Source organism: Salvelinus alpinus, chromosome 1 (genome assembly GCF_045679555.1).
Source record: "Salvelinus alpinus chromosome 1, SLU_Salpinus.1, whole genome shotgun sequence".
In the NCBI taxonomy this organism is placed as follows: Eukaryota; Metazoa; Chordata; class Actinopteri; order Salmoniformes; family Salmonidae; genus Salvelinus; species Salvelinus alpinus.
The window spans coordinates 30,198,053-30,217,477 of NC_092086.1; the positions used below are offsets into that span (position 1 = coordinate 30,198,053).

The 19,425-nt window shown below is 45.0% G+C and overlaps 1 protein-coding gene across 5 annotated transcripts in view; it reads left to right on the forward strand.

Moving 5' to 3' along the window:
- grid2ipa (glutamate receptor, ionotropic, delta 2 (Grid2) interacting protein, a) overlaps nucleotides 1-19,425 on the forward strand; it is a 58,761-nt gene that overhangs the window by 33,509 nt on the left and 5,827 nt on the right. For 3 of the 5 annotated variants that reach the window (XM_071396075.1, XM_071396056.1, XM_071396046.1), the window contains exons 7-18: nucleotides 3,492-3,577; nucleotides 3,872-3,941; nucleotides 4,698-5,006; nucleotides 5,414-5,565; nucleotides 5,746-5,889; nucleotides 6,156-6,259; nucleotides 6,724-6,871; nucleotides 7,762-8,093; nucleotides 14,813-17,074; nucleotides 17,530-17,617; nucleotides 18,126-18,215; nucleotides 18,400-18,596. In XM_071396075.1, the coding sequence (XP_071252176.1) occupies nucleotides 3,492-3,577; nucleotides 3,872-3,941; nucleotides 4,698-5,006; nucleotides 5,414-5,565; nucleotides 5,746-5,889; nucleotides 6,156-6,259; nucleotides 6,724-6,871; nucleotides 7,762-8,093; nucleotides 14,813-17,074; nucleotides 17,530-17,617; nucleotides 18,126-18,215; nucleotides 18,400-18,596 (3,982 nt within the window). The remainder of the gene's footprint in view (nucleotides 1-3,491; nucleotides 3,578-3,871; nucleotides 3,942-4,697; nucleotides 5,007-5,413; nucleotides 5,566-5,745; nucleotides 5,890-6,155; nucleotides 6,260-6,723; nucleotides 6,872-7,761; nucleotides 8,094-14,812; nucleotides 17,075-17,529; nucleotides 17,618-18,125; nucleotides 18,216-18,399; nucleotides 18,597-19,425) is intronic. The other 2 variants (XM_071396066.1, XM_071396082.1) reach the window with 2 other exon arrangements.

The window sequence follows — 19,425 nt, forward strand, 5'->3', positions numbered from 1 at the left end:
TTGGATCAGGTGTTATAGAAGGAATCAGTTAGTCATCTGGAGAAACGGCCCAGACAGAGTCTCTGTGTTATAATGTTGCAGCCTATGTACTGGTACTGTATGTTGATTCAATGTGTTTGAAGAAATACATCACATAAATGTTATTCTCAATGCGTGTCATTTCTAGCCATTAATGAAACTGCCCTGCTTCAGATAATTCTCCTCTCCAGTCCAGTCAGTTACTTAATTAGCTAACATTTACAGCTAAATGTATCACTTTTGACAGGGATTACTATACTAGCATGGCATGTGTGTAGGAGTGTGTTCAAATAGACACATCACTCTCTATTTGAAGCCTTGTTTTGACTGTACCTGCCCTTACAGAAAAAAACACATTCTTTCACAAGTAGATTTGTGTTATCACATGTTGCTTTACATGTTCTCACATGTCATCACATGAAAACGTGTTTTTGCAACACTTCACGTGTTCATGTGAAATTGATGTGCTTTTCCCCGTAAGGGTGCATACCTGAAAGTTCTAGGTAGTGTCACTCTTTAAGAATAGAAAGGGCCTTGATGCTGGCTTCCTGCTCTAACAGTACAACACTGAATAGTAATGCCCTAGAGTAGACTATAAATACTTAGAGAGAGAAACAAACAGACTAAATAAATCATCCAAATAATTCCACAAAAGTGCAAAGAGGAAGTAAGGATGCCCATCTTTTTCTGTGGGCCTAACTTAGCCAAACAAGTAATGAAGCAACATTATCCCTCGGGGATGTATCTGTCTATGTTTAAGTCTATGTTTAAGTGAATGCAGGGTGGGCTGTTCACTCTGGCTGTGGATATAAAGTAACTAGTGTACAAGACTCTGAATGTGTACCAAATGGTACCCTATTCCCTATGTAGTGGACTACTTTTGACTATAGCCATATGGACCCTGGTCAAAAGTAGTGCACTAAATAAGGAATAGGCTGCCATTTGGGACACAGTCTCTGAAAGTGTTTCTCGTGTATGAATCCAATCACTGAAGTGATATGTGTATTTCAGTACAGCAGGTAGAGTCGTTGTAACCTCATTATTACTTTCCAGCTGCATGTTTTTATGTGTTTACACCTGAAATGGAGAGTGTTTACTGCAGACCCTCCATCTCTAATAGGTTTTAAATGAGACAATTCAACGCCATTTTTAGATGACATACTAATCCCAAGTATTACCCAGAGGAGTTTCTATGGTAACAAGCCATATATTAAGGCAGGTTGGGGGTGCAGGTTGGGAGACACAATGATGCATGGCTACAGCTGTCCTTTTTCAATCACTTTCACATGTTCTGTTTCCATGTCATTTCACCAGTCTGTTCCCTAAAGCGTGAGCCACCTTATCAAGGGTTAGGATGAGTGAACCACTATACCAAGGGTTAGGGTGAGTGAACCACTATACCAAGGGTTAGGGTGAGTGAACCACTATACCAAGGGTTAGGGTGAGTGAACCACTATACCAAGGGTTAGGGTGAGTGAACCACTATACCAAGGGTTAGGGTGAGTGAACCACTATACCAAGGGTTAGGGTGAGTGAACCACTATACCAATGGTTAGGGTTAGTGAACCACTATACCAAGGGTTAGGGTTAGTGAACCACTATACCAAGGGTTAGGGTTAGTGAACCACTTTACCAAGGGTTAGGGTTAGTGAACCACTATACCAAGGGTTAGGGTTAGTGAACCACTATACCAATGGTTAGGGTTAGTGAACCACTTTACCAAGGGTTAGGGTTAGTGAACCACTTTACCAAGGGTTAGGGTTAGTGAACCACTATACCAAGGGTTAGGGTTAGTGAACCACTATACCAAGGGTTAGGGTTAGTGAACCACTATACCAAGGGTTAGGGTTAGTGAACCACTATACCAAGGGTTAGGGTTAGTGAACCACTATACCAAGGGTTAGGGTTAGTGAACCACTATACCAAGGGTTAGGGTGAGTGAACCACTATACCAAGGGTTAGGGTTAGTGAACCACTATACCAAGGGTTAGGGTTAGTGAACCACTATACCAAGGGTTAGGGTTAGTGAACCACTATACCAAGGGTTAGGGTTAGTGAACCACTATACCAAGGGTTAGGGTTAGTGAACCACTATACCAAGGGTTAGGGTGAGTGAACCACTATACCAAGGGTTAGGGTTAGTGAACCACTATACCAAGGGTTAGGGTGAGTGAACCACTATACCAAGGGTTAGGGTGAGTGAACCACTATACCAAGGGTTAGGGACCCACTTTTATTTTATTTATTTTTTATTTCACCTTTATTTAACCAGGTAGGCTAGTTGAGAACAAGTTCTCATTTGCAACTGCGACCTGGCCAAGATAAAGCATAGCAGTGTGAACAGACAAAAACACAGAGTTACACATGGAGTAAACAATAAACAAGTCAATAACATAGTAGGAAAAGAAAAGAAAAAAAAAAATCTATATACAATCTTGTATATAGAATCTATATACAATGTGTGCAAAAGGCATGAGGAGGTAGGCAATAAATAGGCCATAGGAGCGAATAATTACAATTTAGCAGATTAACACTGGGGTGATAAATCATCAGATGATCATGTGCAAATAGAGATACTGGTGTGCAAAAGAGCAGAAAAGTAAATAAATAAAAACAGTATGGGGATGAGGTAGGTAAATTGGGTGGGCTATATACCGATGGACTATGTACAGCTGCAGCGATCGGTTAGCTGCTCGGATAGCAGATGTTTAAAGTTGTTGAGGGAGATAAAAGTCTCCAACTTCAGAGATTTTTTCAATTTGTTCCAGTCGCAGGCAGCAGAGCACTGGAAGGAAAGGCGGCCAAATGAGGTTTTGGCTTTAGGGATGATCAGTGAGATACACCTGCTGGAGCGCGTGCTAGGGTTAGGGTTAGTGAGCCACTTTACCAAGGGTTAGTGAACCACCTTACCAAGGGTTAGGGTTAGTGAACCACTTTACCAAGGGTTAGGGTTAGTGAGCCACTTTACCAAGGGTTAGTGAACCACCTTACCAAGGGTTAGGGTTAGTGAACCACTATACCAAGGGTTAGGGAGAGTGAACCACTATACCAAGGGTTAGGGTTAGTGAGCCACTTTACCAAGGGTTAGGGTTAGTGAACCACTATACCAAGGGTTAGGGTTAGTGAACCACCTTACCAAGGGTTAGGGTTAGTGAACCACTTTACCAAGGGTTAGGGTTAGTGAACCACCTTACCAAGGGTTAGGGTTAGTGAACCACTTTACCAAGGGTTAGGGTTAGTGAGCCACTTTACCAAGGGTTAGGGTTAGTGAGCCACTTTACCAAGGGTTAGGGTGAGTGAACCACTATACCAAGGGTTAGGGTTAGTGAACCACTATACCAAGGGTTAGGGTTAGTGAGCCACTTTACCAAGGGTTAGGGTTAGTGAACCACTATACCAAGGGTTAGGTTGAGTGAGACATCTTACCAAGGTCATATCCATTCATGTGTGTTGTGTTTCTATCTGTACTGCAGGACGGTGAGAGTCTGCAAAGGGAACCTAAGTTTTGGATTCACCCTCAGAGGCCATGCACCTGTCTGGATCGACTCAGTCATCCCAGGTAGGTTGCTTAGAGCTCTCTCTCTCTCTCTCTGTGTGTGTGTGTGTGTGTGTGTGTGTGTGTGTGTGTGTGTGTGTGTGTGTGTGTGTGTGTGTGTGTGTGTGTGTGTGTGTGTGTGTGTGTGTGTGTGTGGGGGGGTGGGGGTGGGGCATGTTTTTTGTCAACCCTTATGTCATGTTGCTGTGTAGACATTGTGTTGCCACAGGCTTTCTGGAGGTAATATCCACAGACTCTGTAGCCTATATTATGTATCTCTCTCTCTCTTGCTCTCACTCTCTCTCTCTCTCTCTCCAGGGAGTCCAGCAGATAAGGCGGGGCTCAAACCTGGAGACCGCATCCTGTTCCTCAACGGACTTGACATGCGGTTAGACAGCATTCTAAATTAGGCTTAATCGTTTTATATAGAAACATATGATTTACTGGTTCATTTACGTTTGTTTGTATGTTGTCAAGCCAACCTCCCCTTGTTGTATTTAATTCAGGCTAGTGCTCTTTTTTGACCTCATGTAGCTAACTGCATGCTTTGTGTGGATTTGGATTTTGAAACCAGTGTTCATATCTCACACTTGTAGTGATGGATTAATACAACTTGTTCATCCTAGATGAATGGAAAAACATTACCTGACAGCTGTGTTGTATTGAATTCATTTGTTAATTACTTAGAGTGTGGATAAACAGCAGAGTCGTTTCCTCTGCAGTGGTAGTTTGTGGTAGGGATCAGAGCCTTAGATACTGTTGTATAGAGACTTCAATATAAGGTTTTGGTTCCGGGCTTTTTAGTTGTTTCCATTAGAATGTGGTGTCCATGCTACTGTATAGAGATGTATAGTACACTCTTCGAAAAAATTGTTCCAAAAAAGTTATTTGGCTGTTCCCATAGGAGAATCCCCTTTTTGGTTCCAGGTAGAACCCTTTTTGGTTCTATGTAGAACTCTTTTGGGTTCATTATAGAACCCTCTGTTTAAAGAGGAACCAAAACAGGTTCTGCAAAGGGTTCTCCTATGGGGACAGCCGAAGAACCATTTTAGGTTCTAGATAGCATCTTTTTTTCTAAGAGCGTAGTAGTGATCATGGTCGAGAGTCTGTAGTATATTGACACTATCTCTATATGTGTCTGAAGGAGTTGTTCCCATGAGAAGGTCGTCTCTATGCTACAGGGCAGCGGTGCCATGCCCACCCTGGTCGTGGAGGAAGGCCCCCCCACCTTCACGCTAGCCGACCCAGAGCAGCCAGGAGGGCCAGGTAGGGCGTCCCCGGGTGGAGGCGTGCCCCGCTCCCCAGTGCTCAACTCCCTGCAGTGGGTGGCTGAGATCCTGCCTTCCTCTATCAGGGTCCAGGGGCGCACCTTCGGACAGCAGCTGGAGCACCTGCTCACCATCCAGGAGAGATACACCATCTGCAAGGCCCTGGAGAGCTTCTTCCAGCATAGGTGAGGGGGAAGGAGGGAAGGATAGGAAGGGAGGTAGAGGGGTAGGGAGGGAAGGATAGGAAGGGAGGAAGAGGGGGAGGGTGGGAAGGATAGGAAGGGAGGTAGAGGGGTAGGGAGGGAAGGATAGTAAGGGAAGTTGAGGGGGAGGGAGTGGGGGAAGGATAGGAAGGGAGATAGAAGGGGAGGGTGGGAGGGATAGGAAGAGAGGTAGAGGGGGAGGGTGGGAAGGATAGGAATGGAGGGAGAGTGTGAGAAAGTGAGAGAAATCAGAGAAAGAAACGAAATATGTTGAGAGAGTGAAAGAGAGTTTGAAAGAGAGATTGAGTGTGAAAGAAGAGATAACCTACTGGTTATGATGATTAGACAGCCAGAGTACCCTAACCCTGCCCCCTCCTCCGTGGCGACAGGAATGTTGACACTCTGATTGTGGACGTGTTCCCGGTGTTGGACACGCCAGCCAAGCAGGTGATCTGGCGGTTTGTCTACCAGCTTCTGACCTACGAAGAGCAGGAGCACTGCCAGAGCAAGATATCACGTTTCCTCGGTTACAAGGCTGCAGGTGGGTTGTGGGAAGTGTGGTTGTGTGTGTGCTTAAGTTAGTAAATGTGATATCTACGTGTACATTTGTGATTTTGGTGGGTGTATGTGTAGATGTGAAAGACAACGTAAATTTGTGATTGTGCCAGTGTGTCTGTGTGTGTGTGTGTACACTGACATACACACCCTGTGTGTATTCTAGCGCCAGCCCCCCCACCTGAGCCAGAGCCCGCCCCCGAGCCCCATCGCCGTAGCAGCTCCATGAGAGTGACAGGAACCGCCTACAGGGCCAGCATGCGTGGGCGGAGCTCTGACGACCTCATCATCGGCACTCACCTGGGGATGGGTACTTGCGTTTGTCTTTGTCCTTCATCATCATCTTCATCACCAGTAGATGTAGCACCATCATTACTATCAGTGGCAATATCATCGTCATCATCATCATCATCATTATTATCACCATCATCATCAGTATTGTCAGAAGTAGCATGAAATAAATATTTCTGACACTAGGTGGAGCTTTTGCTTAAACCTACCCAGTCAAGTGAATGGGTATCGAGAAAGACATATTTTTTGGAATGCCTGAAACCTAATGCAGTATGTTTCCTGTAGGGATCCGTACTGATCCAGTGGAGATGGGGATGAGGCTGGCTCCAGGAGAGAGACAGTCAGGAGACGGGACGTCCCTCCCAGAGACCCCCAACAACCTCACCAACGTGGGTACCCAAGTGAGACTGAGAGAAGTGGTCCTGTGTGGCTCAGTCGGTAGAGCATGGCGCTTGCAACGCCAAGCGTCGTGGGTTCGATTCCCGCTGGGGCCACCCATATGTAAAAGTAGTGGCCCCAGCCGACTTGTAAGTCGCTTTGGACAAAAGCGTCTGCTAAATGGGATATATTAGAATAAGGATGACTAAAACAGTGGTCACTAGTCCAGGTCTGCAGCTTTTTACTCTAGTCCAGCACTATAAAACACACTGGCTTCAATTACTCAAGGACCCAGTGAGTAGCTCATTAATTCAAGCACTGTTAGGCTGAAACAAAAGCCTGTACACTCATTGGCTCTTGGGAACTAGGACTAGTGACCACTGATCTAGGTTGTTTCCTCCTTAGGGGCTTATCTTCTGGCTTTTATCTCTTCTATCTGAGTCGTTATGAAAGGGCATTTCTTCTCTCTGTCTAGCTGTCTGCGGTGTATGCTGAGCTGGAGAACGTGTACTCAGGGAAGAGGTCCAAGTCTCTGAAGGCTCGCGCTCCTCCTCCGGCGGACAGTCTGGTAGAGCTGGAGGTCCTCGAACACGCAGGCTCTCCGTCCATGCACGCTAACACAGGTATCTACTCCAATCGGTAACACTTTACTTGAAGTGTTGTTAATCAATTGCCTCATTAGAGTGGCGCAGTGGTCTAAGGCACTGCATCGCAGTGCTAGCTGTGCAACTAGAGATTCTGGGTTCGAGTCCAGGCTCTGTCGCAGCTGCCCCCGATCGGCAGACCCATGGGGTGCCGCACAATTGGCCCAGCGTCGTCCGGGTTAGGGGAAGTCCTTGTCACCATCGCGCACTAGCGACTTCTGTGGCGGGCCGGCGCAGTGCATGCTGACACGGTCGCCAGTTGTACCTCTGACACATTGGTGCGACTGGCTTCCGGGTTAAGTGGGCATTGTGTCAAGAAGCAGTGCGGGTTGTGTTTCGGAGGATGCACGGCTCTCGACCTTCGCCTCTCCTGAGTCCGTATGGGAGTGGCAGCGATGAGACAAGACTGTAACTACCATTTGGATACCACGAAATTGGGGAGTAAAAGGGGTAAAAAAAAGTATGACATTATTACAAACAGGTTGAAATCTGGTTAAAATAACGTCAATACAAACAGGTTGAAATCTGGTTAAAATAACGTCAATACAAACAGGTTGAAATCTGGTTAAAATAACATCATTACAAACAGGTTGAAATCTGAATTGCAGCTTTCCTGACACATGTGGTCTTCTAGTTTGAGTTGAGTCCACCTATCTCTCTGTTAGTCAGTGGAGTGTGAATATGTTCACAAGCACAGGTAGCTACTGGGTATAAAAACATTCAACCAAATAGTTAGAACAGCAGAAATGAATAGACCATGTATGGTGTATTAACGTGATCTACAACCCTTGGTCAATAGAATAGTTGATCAATGTAATGGTAGGTGTTCTTCTCTACAGGAGCAGTGATGTCATTGTTCCTCTCCACAGGTAGCCGTAAGGGCCCCCCACCACCTCCCTCCCCCTGGCAGGAGCCCCTCCCTAGCCCCCCTGCCCCGGTCCAGTTCTACCCCCCAGGTCTCACCTCCCAGACCAGTGCCGAGTCCAACCCCTACATCAGCCTAGACAGCCCCCCTCCCTCGCCTCCCGACTACCCCGCCAGCCCACCCTCCCACGCCCGTCTCAATAAGAGGCGCTACACGTTCTCTCATCCGCCGCGCTCCTCTGATACAGACCGGTTCCTGGACGCACTGAGCGAACAGCTGGGTCAGAGGGTCGCCATTGTAGACGACTTCCTGTCACCCGAAAACGACTACGAGGAGGTAGGGTCGTATAGATGCACATCTGTATAGAGCATTATATGGTTGATTATGATATGTTTGAAAAAAACAGTAAGCTGCTTGTCTTGCATGACTTTAGTGATAACTTATACAGTTGAAGTCAGAGGTTTACATACACTTAGGTTGGGGTCATTAAAACTAGTTTTTCAACCACTCCACAAATTTCTTGTTAACAAACTATAGTTTTGGCAAGTCGGTTAGGACATCTACTTTGTGCATGACACAAGTAATTTTTCCAACAATTTTTAACAGACAGATTATTTCACTTATAATTCACTGTATCACAATTCCAGTGGGTCAGAAGTTTACATACACCAAGTTGACTGTGCCTTTATACAGCTTGGAAAATTACAGAAAATTATGTCATGGCTTTAGAAGCTTCTGATAGGCTAATTGATCATTTGAGTCAATTGGAGGTGTACCTGTGGATGTATTTCAAGGCCTACCTTCAAACTCATTGCTTCTTTGCTTGACATCATGGGAAAATCAAAAGAAATCAGCCAAGACCTCAGAAAAAAAATTGTAGACCTCCATAAGTCTGATTCATCCTTGGGAGCAATTTCCAAACGCCTGAAGTCACCACGTTCAACTGTACAAACAATAGTACGCAAGTATGAACACCATGGGACCACGCAGCCGTCATACCACTCAGGAAGGAGACGCGTTCTGTATCCTAGAGATGAACATACTTTGGTGCGAAAAGTGAAAATCAACCCCAGACCAACAGCAAAGGACCGTGTGAAGATGCTGGAGGAAACAGGTACAAAAGTATCTGTATCCACAGTAAAACGAGTACTATATCGACATAACGTGAAAGTCCGCTCAGCAAGGAAGAAGCCACTGCTCCAAAACAGCCATTAAAAAGCCAGACTATGGTTTGCAACTGCAAATGGGGACAAAGATCGTACTTTTTGGAGAAATGTCATCTGGTCTGATGAAACAAAAATAGATCTGTTTGGCCATAATGACCATCGTTATGTTTGAAGGAGAAGGGGGGATGCTTGCAAGCCCGAAAAACCCATCCCAACCGTGAAGCACGGGGGTGGCAGCATCATCTTGTGGGGGTGCTTTGCTGGAGGGACTGGAGGAGGAGGGACTGGTGCATTTCACAAAACAGATGAAATCATGAAGAAAGGAAAATTATGTGGATATATTGAAGCAACATCTTAAGGCATCAGTCAGGAAGTTAAAGCTTGGTCGACAATGGGTCTTCCAAATGGACAATGACCCCAAGCATACTTCCAAAGTTGTGGCAAAATAGCTTAATAAGGACAACAAAGTCAAGGTATTGGAGTGGCCATCACAAAGCCCTGACCTCAATCCCATAGAAAATTTGTGGGCAGAACTGAAAAAGCGTGTGCGAGCAAGGAGGCCTACAAACCTGACTCAGTTACACCAGCTCTGTCAGGAGGAATGGGCCAAAATTCACCCAACTTATTGTGGGAAGCTTGTGGAAGGCTATCTGACACGTTTTCACCCAAGTTAAACAATTTCAAGTCAATGCTACCAAATAATAATTGGGTGTATGTAAACTTCTGACCCACTGGGAATGTGATGAAATAAATAATTCTCTCCACTATTATTCTGACATTTCACATTCTTGAAATATAGTGGTGATCCTAACTGACCTAAGACAAGGAATTTTTACTAGGATTAAATGTCAGGAATTGTGAAAAATTGAGTTTAAATGTATTTGGCTAAGGTGTATGTAAACTTCTGACTTCAACTGTGTATATATATAAATACATGTGTGTATATATATGTGTGTATATATGTGTGTGTGTATATAATATATATATTAAAAACAAAAAATATTAAAAACAAAAAATAAGTTTTAAATGAGAATTAAAAAAAATAAAAATAAAGGAAATTCACAAGCAAAACAATGCCTACTCCACCTATGCTCTACCAAGGTTTTCCAGCACACAGCTTTGACCTACTACAGTAGCTATGCTGGTCTATTGTACTTTAAAGAATGTGTATGCAGGTTTCTTAGGTTTCAAACCTTCTCAAACATTCTAATTCATACTCTTAGAGGAGGTGCTCCCACAATAACAGGATTTGGGGCGGCAGGTAGCCTAGTGGTTAGAGCATTGGACTACTAACCGAAAGGTTGCAAGATCGAATCCTCGAGCTGACAAGGTAAAAATCTGTCGTTCTGCCCCTGAACAAGGCGGTTAACCCACTGTTCCTAGGCCGTCATTGAAAATAAGAATTTGTTCTTAACTGACTTGCCTCGTTAAATAAAGATAACATTTTAAAAAATGTGTACCGCGTACAGGTTAAGTTTTGGATTCTTCACACACCACACTAATCCCACTCCACTACCTTTTTAAGGTCCAAAGTATTGGGAGAATGACACATTTTGTGTTGTTTTGGCACTTTTGATTTGAAATGATACAGTGACTATGAGTTTAAAGTGCAGACTGTCAGCTTTATTGTGAGGGTATTTTCATACATATTAGGTGAACCGTTTAGAAATTACAGCACGTTTTGTTCATAGTCCCCCCATTATTGGGACATATTCACTTATATGTGTATTAAAGTAGGCAAAAGTTAAGTATTTGGTCCCATATTCATAGCACGCAATAAATACATCAAGCTTGTGACTCTACACATGTGTTGTCATTTTGGAGTTAGTTTTAATATAAATAAGAATCTAATATGTTTCTAAACACTTCTACATTAATGTGGATTCTACCATGATTATGGATAGGGCTATTTGAATCATGAATAATGATGAGTGAGAAAGATGCACAAAATATCATACCCCCAAGACATGCAAACCTCTCACCATTTCAATAACAGGGGATTGAGTACAGAGCCAAAACAACAACAACAAAAAGTGTCACTGTCCCAATGCTTTTGGAGCTCACTGTATATACAGTCGTGGACAAAAGTTTTGAGAATGACACAAATATACATTTTCACAAAGTTTGCTGCTTCAGTGTCTTTTGATATTTTTGTCAGATGTTACTATGGAATACTGAAGTATAATTACAAGCATTTCATAAGTTTCAAAGGCTTTTATTGACAATTACATGAAGTTGATGCAAAGAGTCAATATTTGCAGTGTTGACCCTTCTTTTTCAAGACCTCTGCAATCCGCCCTGGCATGCTGTCAATTTTCTTCTTGGCCACATCCTGACTGATGGCAGCCCATTCTTGCATAATCAATGCTTGAAGTTTGTCAGAATTTGTGGGTTTTTGTTTGTCCACCCGCCTCTTGAGGATTGACCACAAATTCTCAATGGGATTAAGGTCTGGGGAGTTTCCTGGCCATGGACCCAAAATATCGATGTTTTGTTCCCCGAGCCACTTAGTTATCACCTTTTCCTTATGGCAAGGTGCTCCATCATGCTGGAAAAAGCATTGTTTGTCACCAAACTGTTCCTGGATGGTTGGGAGAAGTTGCTATCGGAGGATGTGTTGGTACCATTCTTTATTCATGGCTGTGTTCTTAGGCAAAATTGTGAGTGAGCCCACTCCCTTGGCTGAGCAGCAACCCCACACATTAATGGTCTCAGGATGCTTTACTGTTGGCATGACACAGGACTGATGGTAGCGCTCACCTTGTCTTCTCCGGACAAGCTTTTTTCCGGATACCCCAAACAATCGGAAAGGGGATTCATCAGAGAAAATGACTTTACCCCAGCCCTCAGCAGTCCAATCCCTGTACCTTTTGCAGAATATCAGTCTGTCCCTGATGTTTTTCCTGGAGAGAAGTGGCTTCTTTGCCGCCCTTCTTGACACCAGGCCATCCTCCAAAAGTCTTTGCCTCCCTGTGCGTGCAGATGCACTCACACCTGCCTGCTGCCATTCCTGAGCAAGCTCTGTACTGGTGGTGCCCCGATCCCGCAGCTGAATCAACTTTAGGAGACGGTCCTGGCGCTTGCTGGACTTTCTTGGGCGACCTGAAGCCTTCTTCACAACAATTGAACCACTCTCCTTGAAGTTCTTGATGATCTGATAAATGATTGATTTAGGTGCAATCTTACTGATAGCAATATCCTTGCCTGTGAAGCCCTTTTTGTGCAAAGCAATGATGACGGCACATGTTTCCTTGCAGGTAACCATGGTTGACAGAGGAAGAACAATGATTCCAAGCACCACCCTCCTTTTGAAGCTTCCAGTCTGTTATTCAAACTCAATCAGCATGACAGTGTGAGCTCCAGCCTTGTCCTCGTCAACACTCACACCTGTGTTAACGAGAGAATCACTGACATGATGTCAGGCTGGTCCATTTGTGGCAGGGCTGAAATGCAGTGGAAATGTTTTTTGGGGATTCAGTTAATTTGCATGGCAAAGAGGGACTTTTCAATTAATTGCAATTCATCTGATCACTCTTCATAACATTCTGAAGTATATGCAAATTGCCATCATACAAACTGAGGCAGCAGACTGTGAAAATTAATTTTTGTGTCATTCTCAAAACTTTTGGCCACGACTGTACATGTATATATACTGAGTATACAAAACATTAAGAACACGTGCTCTTTCAATTTCATAGACTGACCAGGTGAATCAAGGTGAAAGCTATCATCCCTAATGGGGCTGTTCCTAATGTTTGGTATACTCAGTGTGTGTATATACAGTACCAGTCAAAAGTATGGACATGTCTACTCATTCAAGGGTTTTTCTTTATTGTTTAATATTTTCTACATATTTTCTACATTGTAGAATAGTGAAGACATCACAACTATGAAATAACACATATGGAATCATGTAGTAACAAAAAAAGTGTTAAACAATTCAAAATATATTTTATATTTGAGATTCTTCAAAGTAGTCACCCTTTGCCTTGATGACAGCTTTCCACATTCTTGGCATTCTCTCAACGAGATACACCTGGATTGCTTTTCCAACAGTCTTGAAGGAGTTCCCACATACACTACTGGTCCAACATTTTTGAACACCTACTCATTCAAGGGTTTTTCTTTAGTTTTACTATTTTCTACGTTGTAGAATAATATTGAAGACATCAAAAATAACACATATAATATATACATATGAAATAACACATATGGAATAATGTACTAACCAAAAAAAACATAACAGACTTAAAGGAGTTCCCACATATGCTGAGCACTTGTTGGCTACTTTTCCTTCCCTCTGTGGTCCGACTCATCCCAAACCATCTCAATTTGATTGAGGTTGGGTGATTGTGGAGTCCAGGTCATCTGATGCAGCACTCCATCACTCTCCTTCTTGATAAAATAGCCCTTACTCAGCCTGGAGGTGTGTTGGGTCATTGTTCTGCTGAAAAACAAATGATAGTCCCACTAAGCCCAAACCAGATCGGATGGTGTATCGCTGCAGAATGCTGTGGTAGGCATGCTGGTTAAGTGTGCCTTAAAGTTCTTGACATTTTCCGTATTGACTGACCCTGTCTGAAATGATGGACTGTCATTTCTCTTTGCTTATTTGAGCTGTTCTTGCCGACTTGGTAGGGCTATCTTCTGTATACCCCCCCCCCCACCCACCCACCTTGTCACAACACAACTGATTGGCTCAAACACATTATGAAGGAAAGAAATTCCACAAATTAACTTTTAAGAAGAAGGTCATCTGATGCAGCACTCCATCACTCTCCTTCTTGGTCAAATAGCCCTTACACAGCCTGGAGGTGTGTTGGGTCATTGTCCTGTTGAAAAACAAATGATAGTCCCAGTAAGCGCAAACCAGATGGGATGGCGTATCACTGCAGAATACTGTGGTAGCCATGCTGGTCAAGTGTTCCTTGAATAACCAAAACATCAGCCAGGAAGCATAGGAACTGAGAAGTGGTCTGTGGTCACCACCTGCAGAATCACTCCTTTATTGGGGGTGTCTTGCTAATTGCCTATAATTTCCACCTTTTGTCTATTCCATTTGCACAACAGCATGTGAAATTTATTGTCAATCATTGTTGCTTCCTAAGTGGACAGTTTGATTTCACAGAAGTGTGATTGACTTGGAGTTACATTGTGTTGTTTAAGTGTTCCCTTTATTTTTCTGAGCAGTGTAAAATCACTGACAGTGTCACCAGCAAAGCACCATCACACCTCCTCCTCAATGCTTCATGGTGGGAACCACACATGTGGAGATCATCCATTCACCTACTCTGCGTCTCACAAAGACACGGCGGTTAGAACCAAAAATCTCAAATTTGGACCAAAGGACAGATTTCCACCAGTCCAATGTCCATTGCTCGTGTTTCAAAGTTCTTGCAATTTTCTGGATTGACTGACACTAGACCCTGGACAACAAATTATGTGAGACAAAACACTTATTTTTTTATCATTTGAATTGCAAGTTACATTTTCGAAAGACACCTTTTGAGTGTGGAAATGTTGTATAGTTTTCTATAATCACCTTCTGGTTTAAAAACCAGAGAAATGTTTTTTTCTAAGCAACCTGCATAAACATTGTTTGAAGTACAATAGGCCAATATACTGTAGATACTGTGGTAGGTCAAAGCTATATGCTGGAAAACCTTAGTAGAGCATGGGTGGAGTAGGCATTGTGGTGCTCATGTGCATTTCTTTTTCTGCTTCAGGCCAATGCCTACTTCTCACTTAAAACATTGTTTTTCTGTTTTTAGTATATATGATTTGTGTTTTTCTATCAAGAAACTCTACCGTAAAGCACATAAGACTATAAATTACACTGGATCAATGGCCCAAGCCTTAATGCATCTATGTGATTGGTGGTAATGCCAGGATGTTGTCCAGATGAGCTTCCCAGATGATGAGGATGAGGATGAGGAGGTGGAGGTGGATGATGAAGATGGAGATGGGGGTTTCATAATACCCCCTGAGCTGAGCAGCCCCAGTGAGTGCCAGGGCAGCAGCGGAGAGGACGCCTCCTCCCTCACCTATTCCTCCTCCTCAGAACACATACCCCCTCCCCCCATGACTCCCCCGCCACCTCCGCCCATCCAATTCAATGATCCTCCTCTACCCCCAAGCTATACCGCCACCCCTGAACAGTCTCCCAGAATACAACTGCCTTTCCGCCGCCACCACGGGCCACCTCCGCCCCCTCCTCCTCGCTCCAACCCACCGCCCAAACGCCAGTCCATTCACAAGGTGCTTCCCACCCGGGAGGACCTGCTAGCCCACGCTGCAATGCAGGAACAAAATGCGTACCAGGAGCAACAAGCTTACCAGGAACAACAAGCTTACCAGGACCAACAAGCGTTTCAGGACCAACAAGCGTTTCAGGACCAACAAGTGCAACAAGCGTACCAGGAGCGACAAGTGTACCAGGAGCAACGAGCATTCCAGAAGCAACAAGCGTTTCAGGAACAAAAAACTTACCAGGAGCAACAAGCACAACAAGCGTACCAGGAACAACAAGCATTCCATGAGCAACAAGCTTACCAGGAGCAACAAGCTTACCAGGAGCGACAAGCTTACCAGGAGCAACAAGCACATCAAGAACAACAAGCGTTACAGAAGCATCAATCATACCAGGAGCAACAAGCGTACCAGGAGCAAAATATTTACCAGGGGCACCAGTCACTGCCTGCCCAGTCCTCGCACAAAGCACACCCCCTGCAGCAGCTTCACCAGTCCCTGCCCCCCCTCCCCTCTCCAGAGGCAGCTCACACCCATCCAGACCTCCCAAACCACCCAGACCCCTCACTCTACCAGATGCACCAAGCTCAACAACAGACTCGTCGTCAGAGCCGTCGTCAGACTCACTCAGCCACATCACCTCACAATCCCCCAGCCCATTCCCCTGTCCATCCAGATCAACAGAGTCAGTACTCGGAGGCAATCTATCAGAGTATTCATACACAGTCACATCACTCATCCATGGAGCTCCTTCACCAAGCTCAGCAGGCCCAGCAGCACCACTCCTCCACGGAGCTCCTTCACCAAGCTCAGCAGGTCCAGCAGCACCACTCATCCACGGAGCTCCTTCACCAAGCTCAGCAGGTCCAGCAGCACCACTCATCCATGGAGCTCCTTCACCAAGCTCAGCAGGTCCAGCAGCACCACTCCTCCATGGAATTCCTTCAGCAAGCTCATCAGGCCCAGCAGCACCACTCCTCCATGGAGCTCCTTCACCAAGCTCATCAGGTCCAGCAGCACCACTCCTCCATGGAATTCCTTCACCAAGCTCATCGGGTCCAGCAGCACCACTCCTCCATGGAACTTCTTCACCAACCTCACCACTCATCCACAGAGCTCCTTCACCAAGCTCATCAGATCCAGCAGCACCTCTCATCCACGGAGCTCCTTCACCAAGCTCATCAGATCCACCAAGATCAGCCTGCTTCACTACCCGTACAACTGGATCAGGAGATCCACCAGTCTCTTCAGAGCCATCAGACTCACCCATCTTCCCAGGCCAGCCACCAGGGTCAACAGACTCGTCAATCTCTCAAGTCTCATCGCACTCACCAGCCATCCCCCCAGCGTCCCCACTCCATCCAGCAGACTTACCACCACACTCCCCAGATCCAGCACATCCACCACCAGGTCCCTCCCCAGCCCACTCAGCCAGAGCTCCACCAGATCCACCTAATCCACCAGCCCACCCAGCAGCGCCACCACCCCCAGCCCACCTTGTCCACCTTCCAGCCCCTTCCACCCCACCAGCCCACCCTGTCCACCTTCCAGCCTCTGCCCCAACACCAACCCCACCAAACCCACCAGGTCCACCCCTCCAACCAGGGTCGTCCTCAGTCCCAGCCTTCCCAACGGCTATTCAGTCAATCCCAGTCTCAACACCACTCCCACTCCCACCACCAACCCCAGCCCCAACCTCAGCCCAAGCAGCATTCCCAGTCCCAGAATAACTTGGACCAGTTGGGGAAACAGGAGCCCCCTCCTCCTCCGCCCCTGCCCCCTCCTGGAACCCCTCCTCCACTGCCTCGCCCAGGCCTTCTGAGGATGGACTCCAATCATATGAGTGTAAAGAGGCTGCGCTGGGAACAGGTGGAGAACTCTGAGGGCACCATCTGGGGACAGGTGAGTTAGTCACATATTGGATAGATGAGTTAGTCAGCATTGAGACAGGTGAGTTAGTTAGGATTGGGACAGTCGAGTTAGTCAGGGTTTGGACAGGTGTGTTAGTCAGGGTGGGAAAGGTGAACTTTGTTAGGTGAGGTTGGATGGGGACAGGTAAGTTAGTCAGGATTGGGACAGGTATGTCAGCCACAGTTTGGACGGGAGTTAGTCAGGGTTTGGACAGGTGAGTTGGTCAGGGTTGCGACAGCTGAGTTAGTCAAGGTTGGGACAGGTGGTTAGTCAAGGTTAGAACAGGTGAGTTAGTCAGGTTTGGGTCAGGTTTTCTGATTTACAACAGTTCCATAAAAATAAAAATAATCAGCAGTCAATTTCTGAAATGACAAGCATGAGCTTGAACTTAATGAGTAGATGGTGCATAATGTACATAATGGCTGTTTTTAATCTGGGTGTTGCAGCTGGGGGAGGACTCGGATTATGACAAACTGAATGACATGGTGAAGTATCTGGATCTGGAACTGCACTTTGGGACACAAAAGAACCCCAGTGAGTATAATGTGCCCACGTGTGTATGTGAACGTGGCTGTTTGTGTGTATGCGTGCATCATGCATATGTTAGTGTGCATACAGTATGTTTGCACATACTGACCGTGTGGAAGTTTCTTCCACAAAACCATGTACATACCACCACCAGTCAGTTCTTGCCTAGTGGGTCTAATATGAATACTTCTTCATCTTGAGCAATGTGTGTGAAGCCCACCATGGTTCTGATTTGCTTTTGATCAGTGGTCCCTCTGACGAATGACAGCAGCGTTACCGCCATAGGCACTTCACTGACCCATTTAAGTCCAATACTTGAAATTATGTATTTAGAAATACATTGAAAATCCTGATATGGACATTTTCTGCTCCTTAGCAGTCTCTTTCTCCCTTGATCTTTGTCTTCACACTCTTCCTTTCTGCCTCTCCCTCTCTGTGTCAATCACTTTGTCTTTCTGCCTCTTCTCATGTTTCTCTGTTTCCCTCATGTTTCCCACATGATGTTCTGTGTCAGTTTCTCTTCCAGACCCAGCCCTTCAGTCGGAGACCTTCAAGAAGAAAGACATAGTTGAGATTCTGTCCCATAAGAAGGCCTACAACGCATGTAAGTATGAGAGTGGAGAACACAAGGAGGACGCTACATTGTTCCAGGCTGTGTTACACTGCTCTTCAGATCTTATGTTATTGTTCTAATATAGTCTGTGTTGACTGAAACCATGAGACTATGTTACACTGTTACTGTGGTCTCGGATATTTGACCCTTTGATCTCCTGACCCCTGACCTCCAGCCATCCTGATTGCCCACTTGAAGCTGTCCCCGGGCGAACTACGCCAGGTGCTGATGACCATGGCCACAGAGCGGCTGGAGCCGACCCACATCAAGCAGCTGCTGCTGTACGCCCCCGACGCAGAGGAGGTCAAGCAGTATGAACAGTTCAGCGAGGACCCAGCCAAACTCAGCGAGCCTGACCAGTTTGTGCTACAGGTACTGGGCCTAGACTGCAGGGAGGAGGCTCAGCAATAAAAAAATAATTAAAAAAAACTTTATTTAACCAGATAGGCCAGTTGAGAACAAATTCTCATTTACAACTGCGACCTGGCCAAGATAAAGCAAAGCAGTGCGACACAAACAACAACACAGAGTTACACATGCAATAAACAAACGTACAGTCAAAGTTTGGGGGATCTTTATGGATGTATTTGTGTCGTTTGTTGTGGTATACTGTGGGTGAAAGTAGTAGTAGTAGTAGTAGTACTCAGTGGTGTAAAGTACTTAAGTAAAAAATACTTGAAAGTACTACATAAGTCATTTTTTGTATATTTGTACTTTACTTTACTATTTATATTTTTGACAACTTTTACTTTTACTTCACTACATTCCCAAAGAAAATGATGTACAGGAAAATAGTCTAATTCACACACAACATCCCTGGTCATCCCTACTGCCTCTGATCTGGTTTACTTTATATAAGGAATTTGAAGTATACTTCAAATATACTGAAGTATATTTTAGCAATGATATTTACTTTTGATACTGTTAGGTTCTAATTCTCAGATTAAAAACACAACGCACACTATGAAAGCGCAAACTAAGTTAATTCTTCCCAGAGGATCAATACAGCTGCATTAGACAAAGACATTGTTCACACAAGCACTGATATTTAACCATTTCTCCCAGGCTGAGTCTCCTCCTACACATCTGAACAAACATTGCATCTTTACTGCTAGGCAGGAAACTAAGTAATACGGCCATAAACTTTTCTTTCTCCCTTAACGTGACCTGACCTGCCCCCCTTCATCACTAATCCATGGCT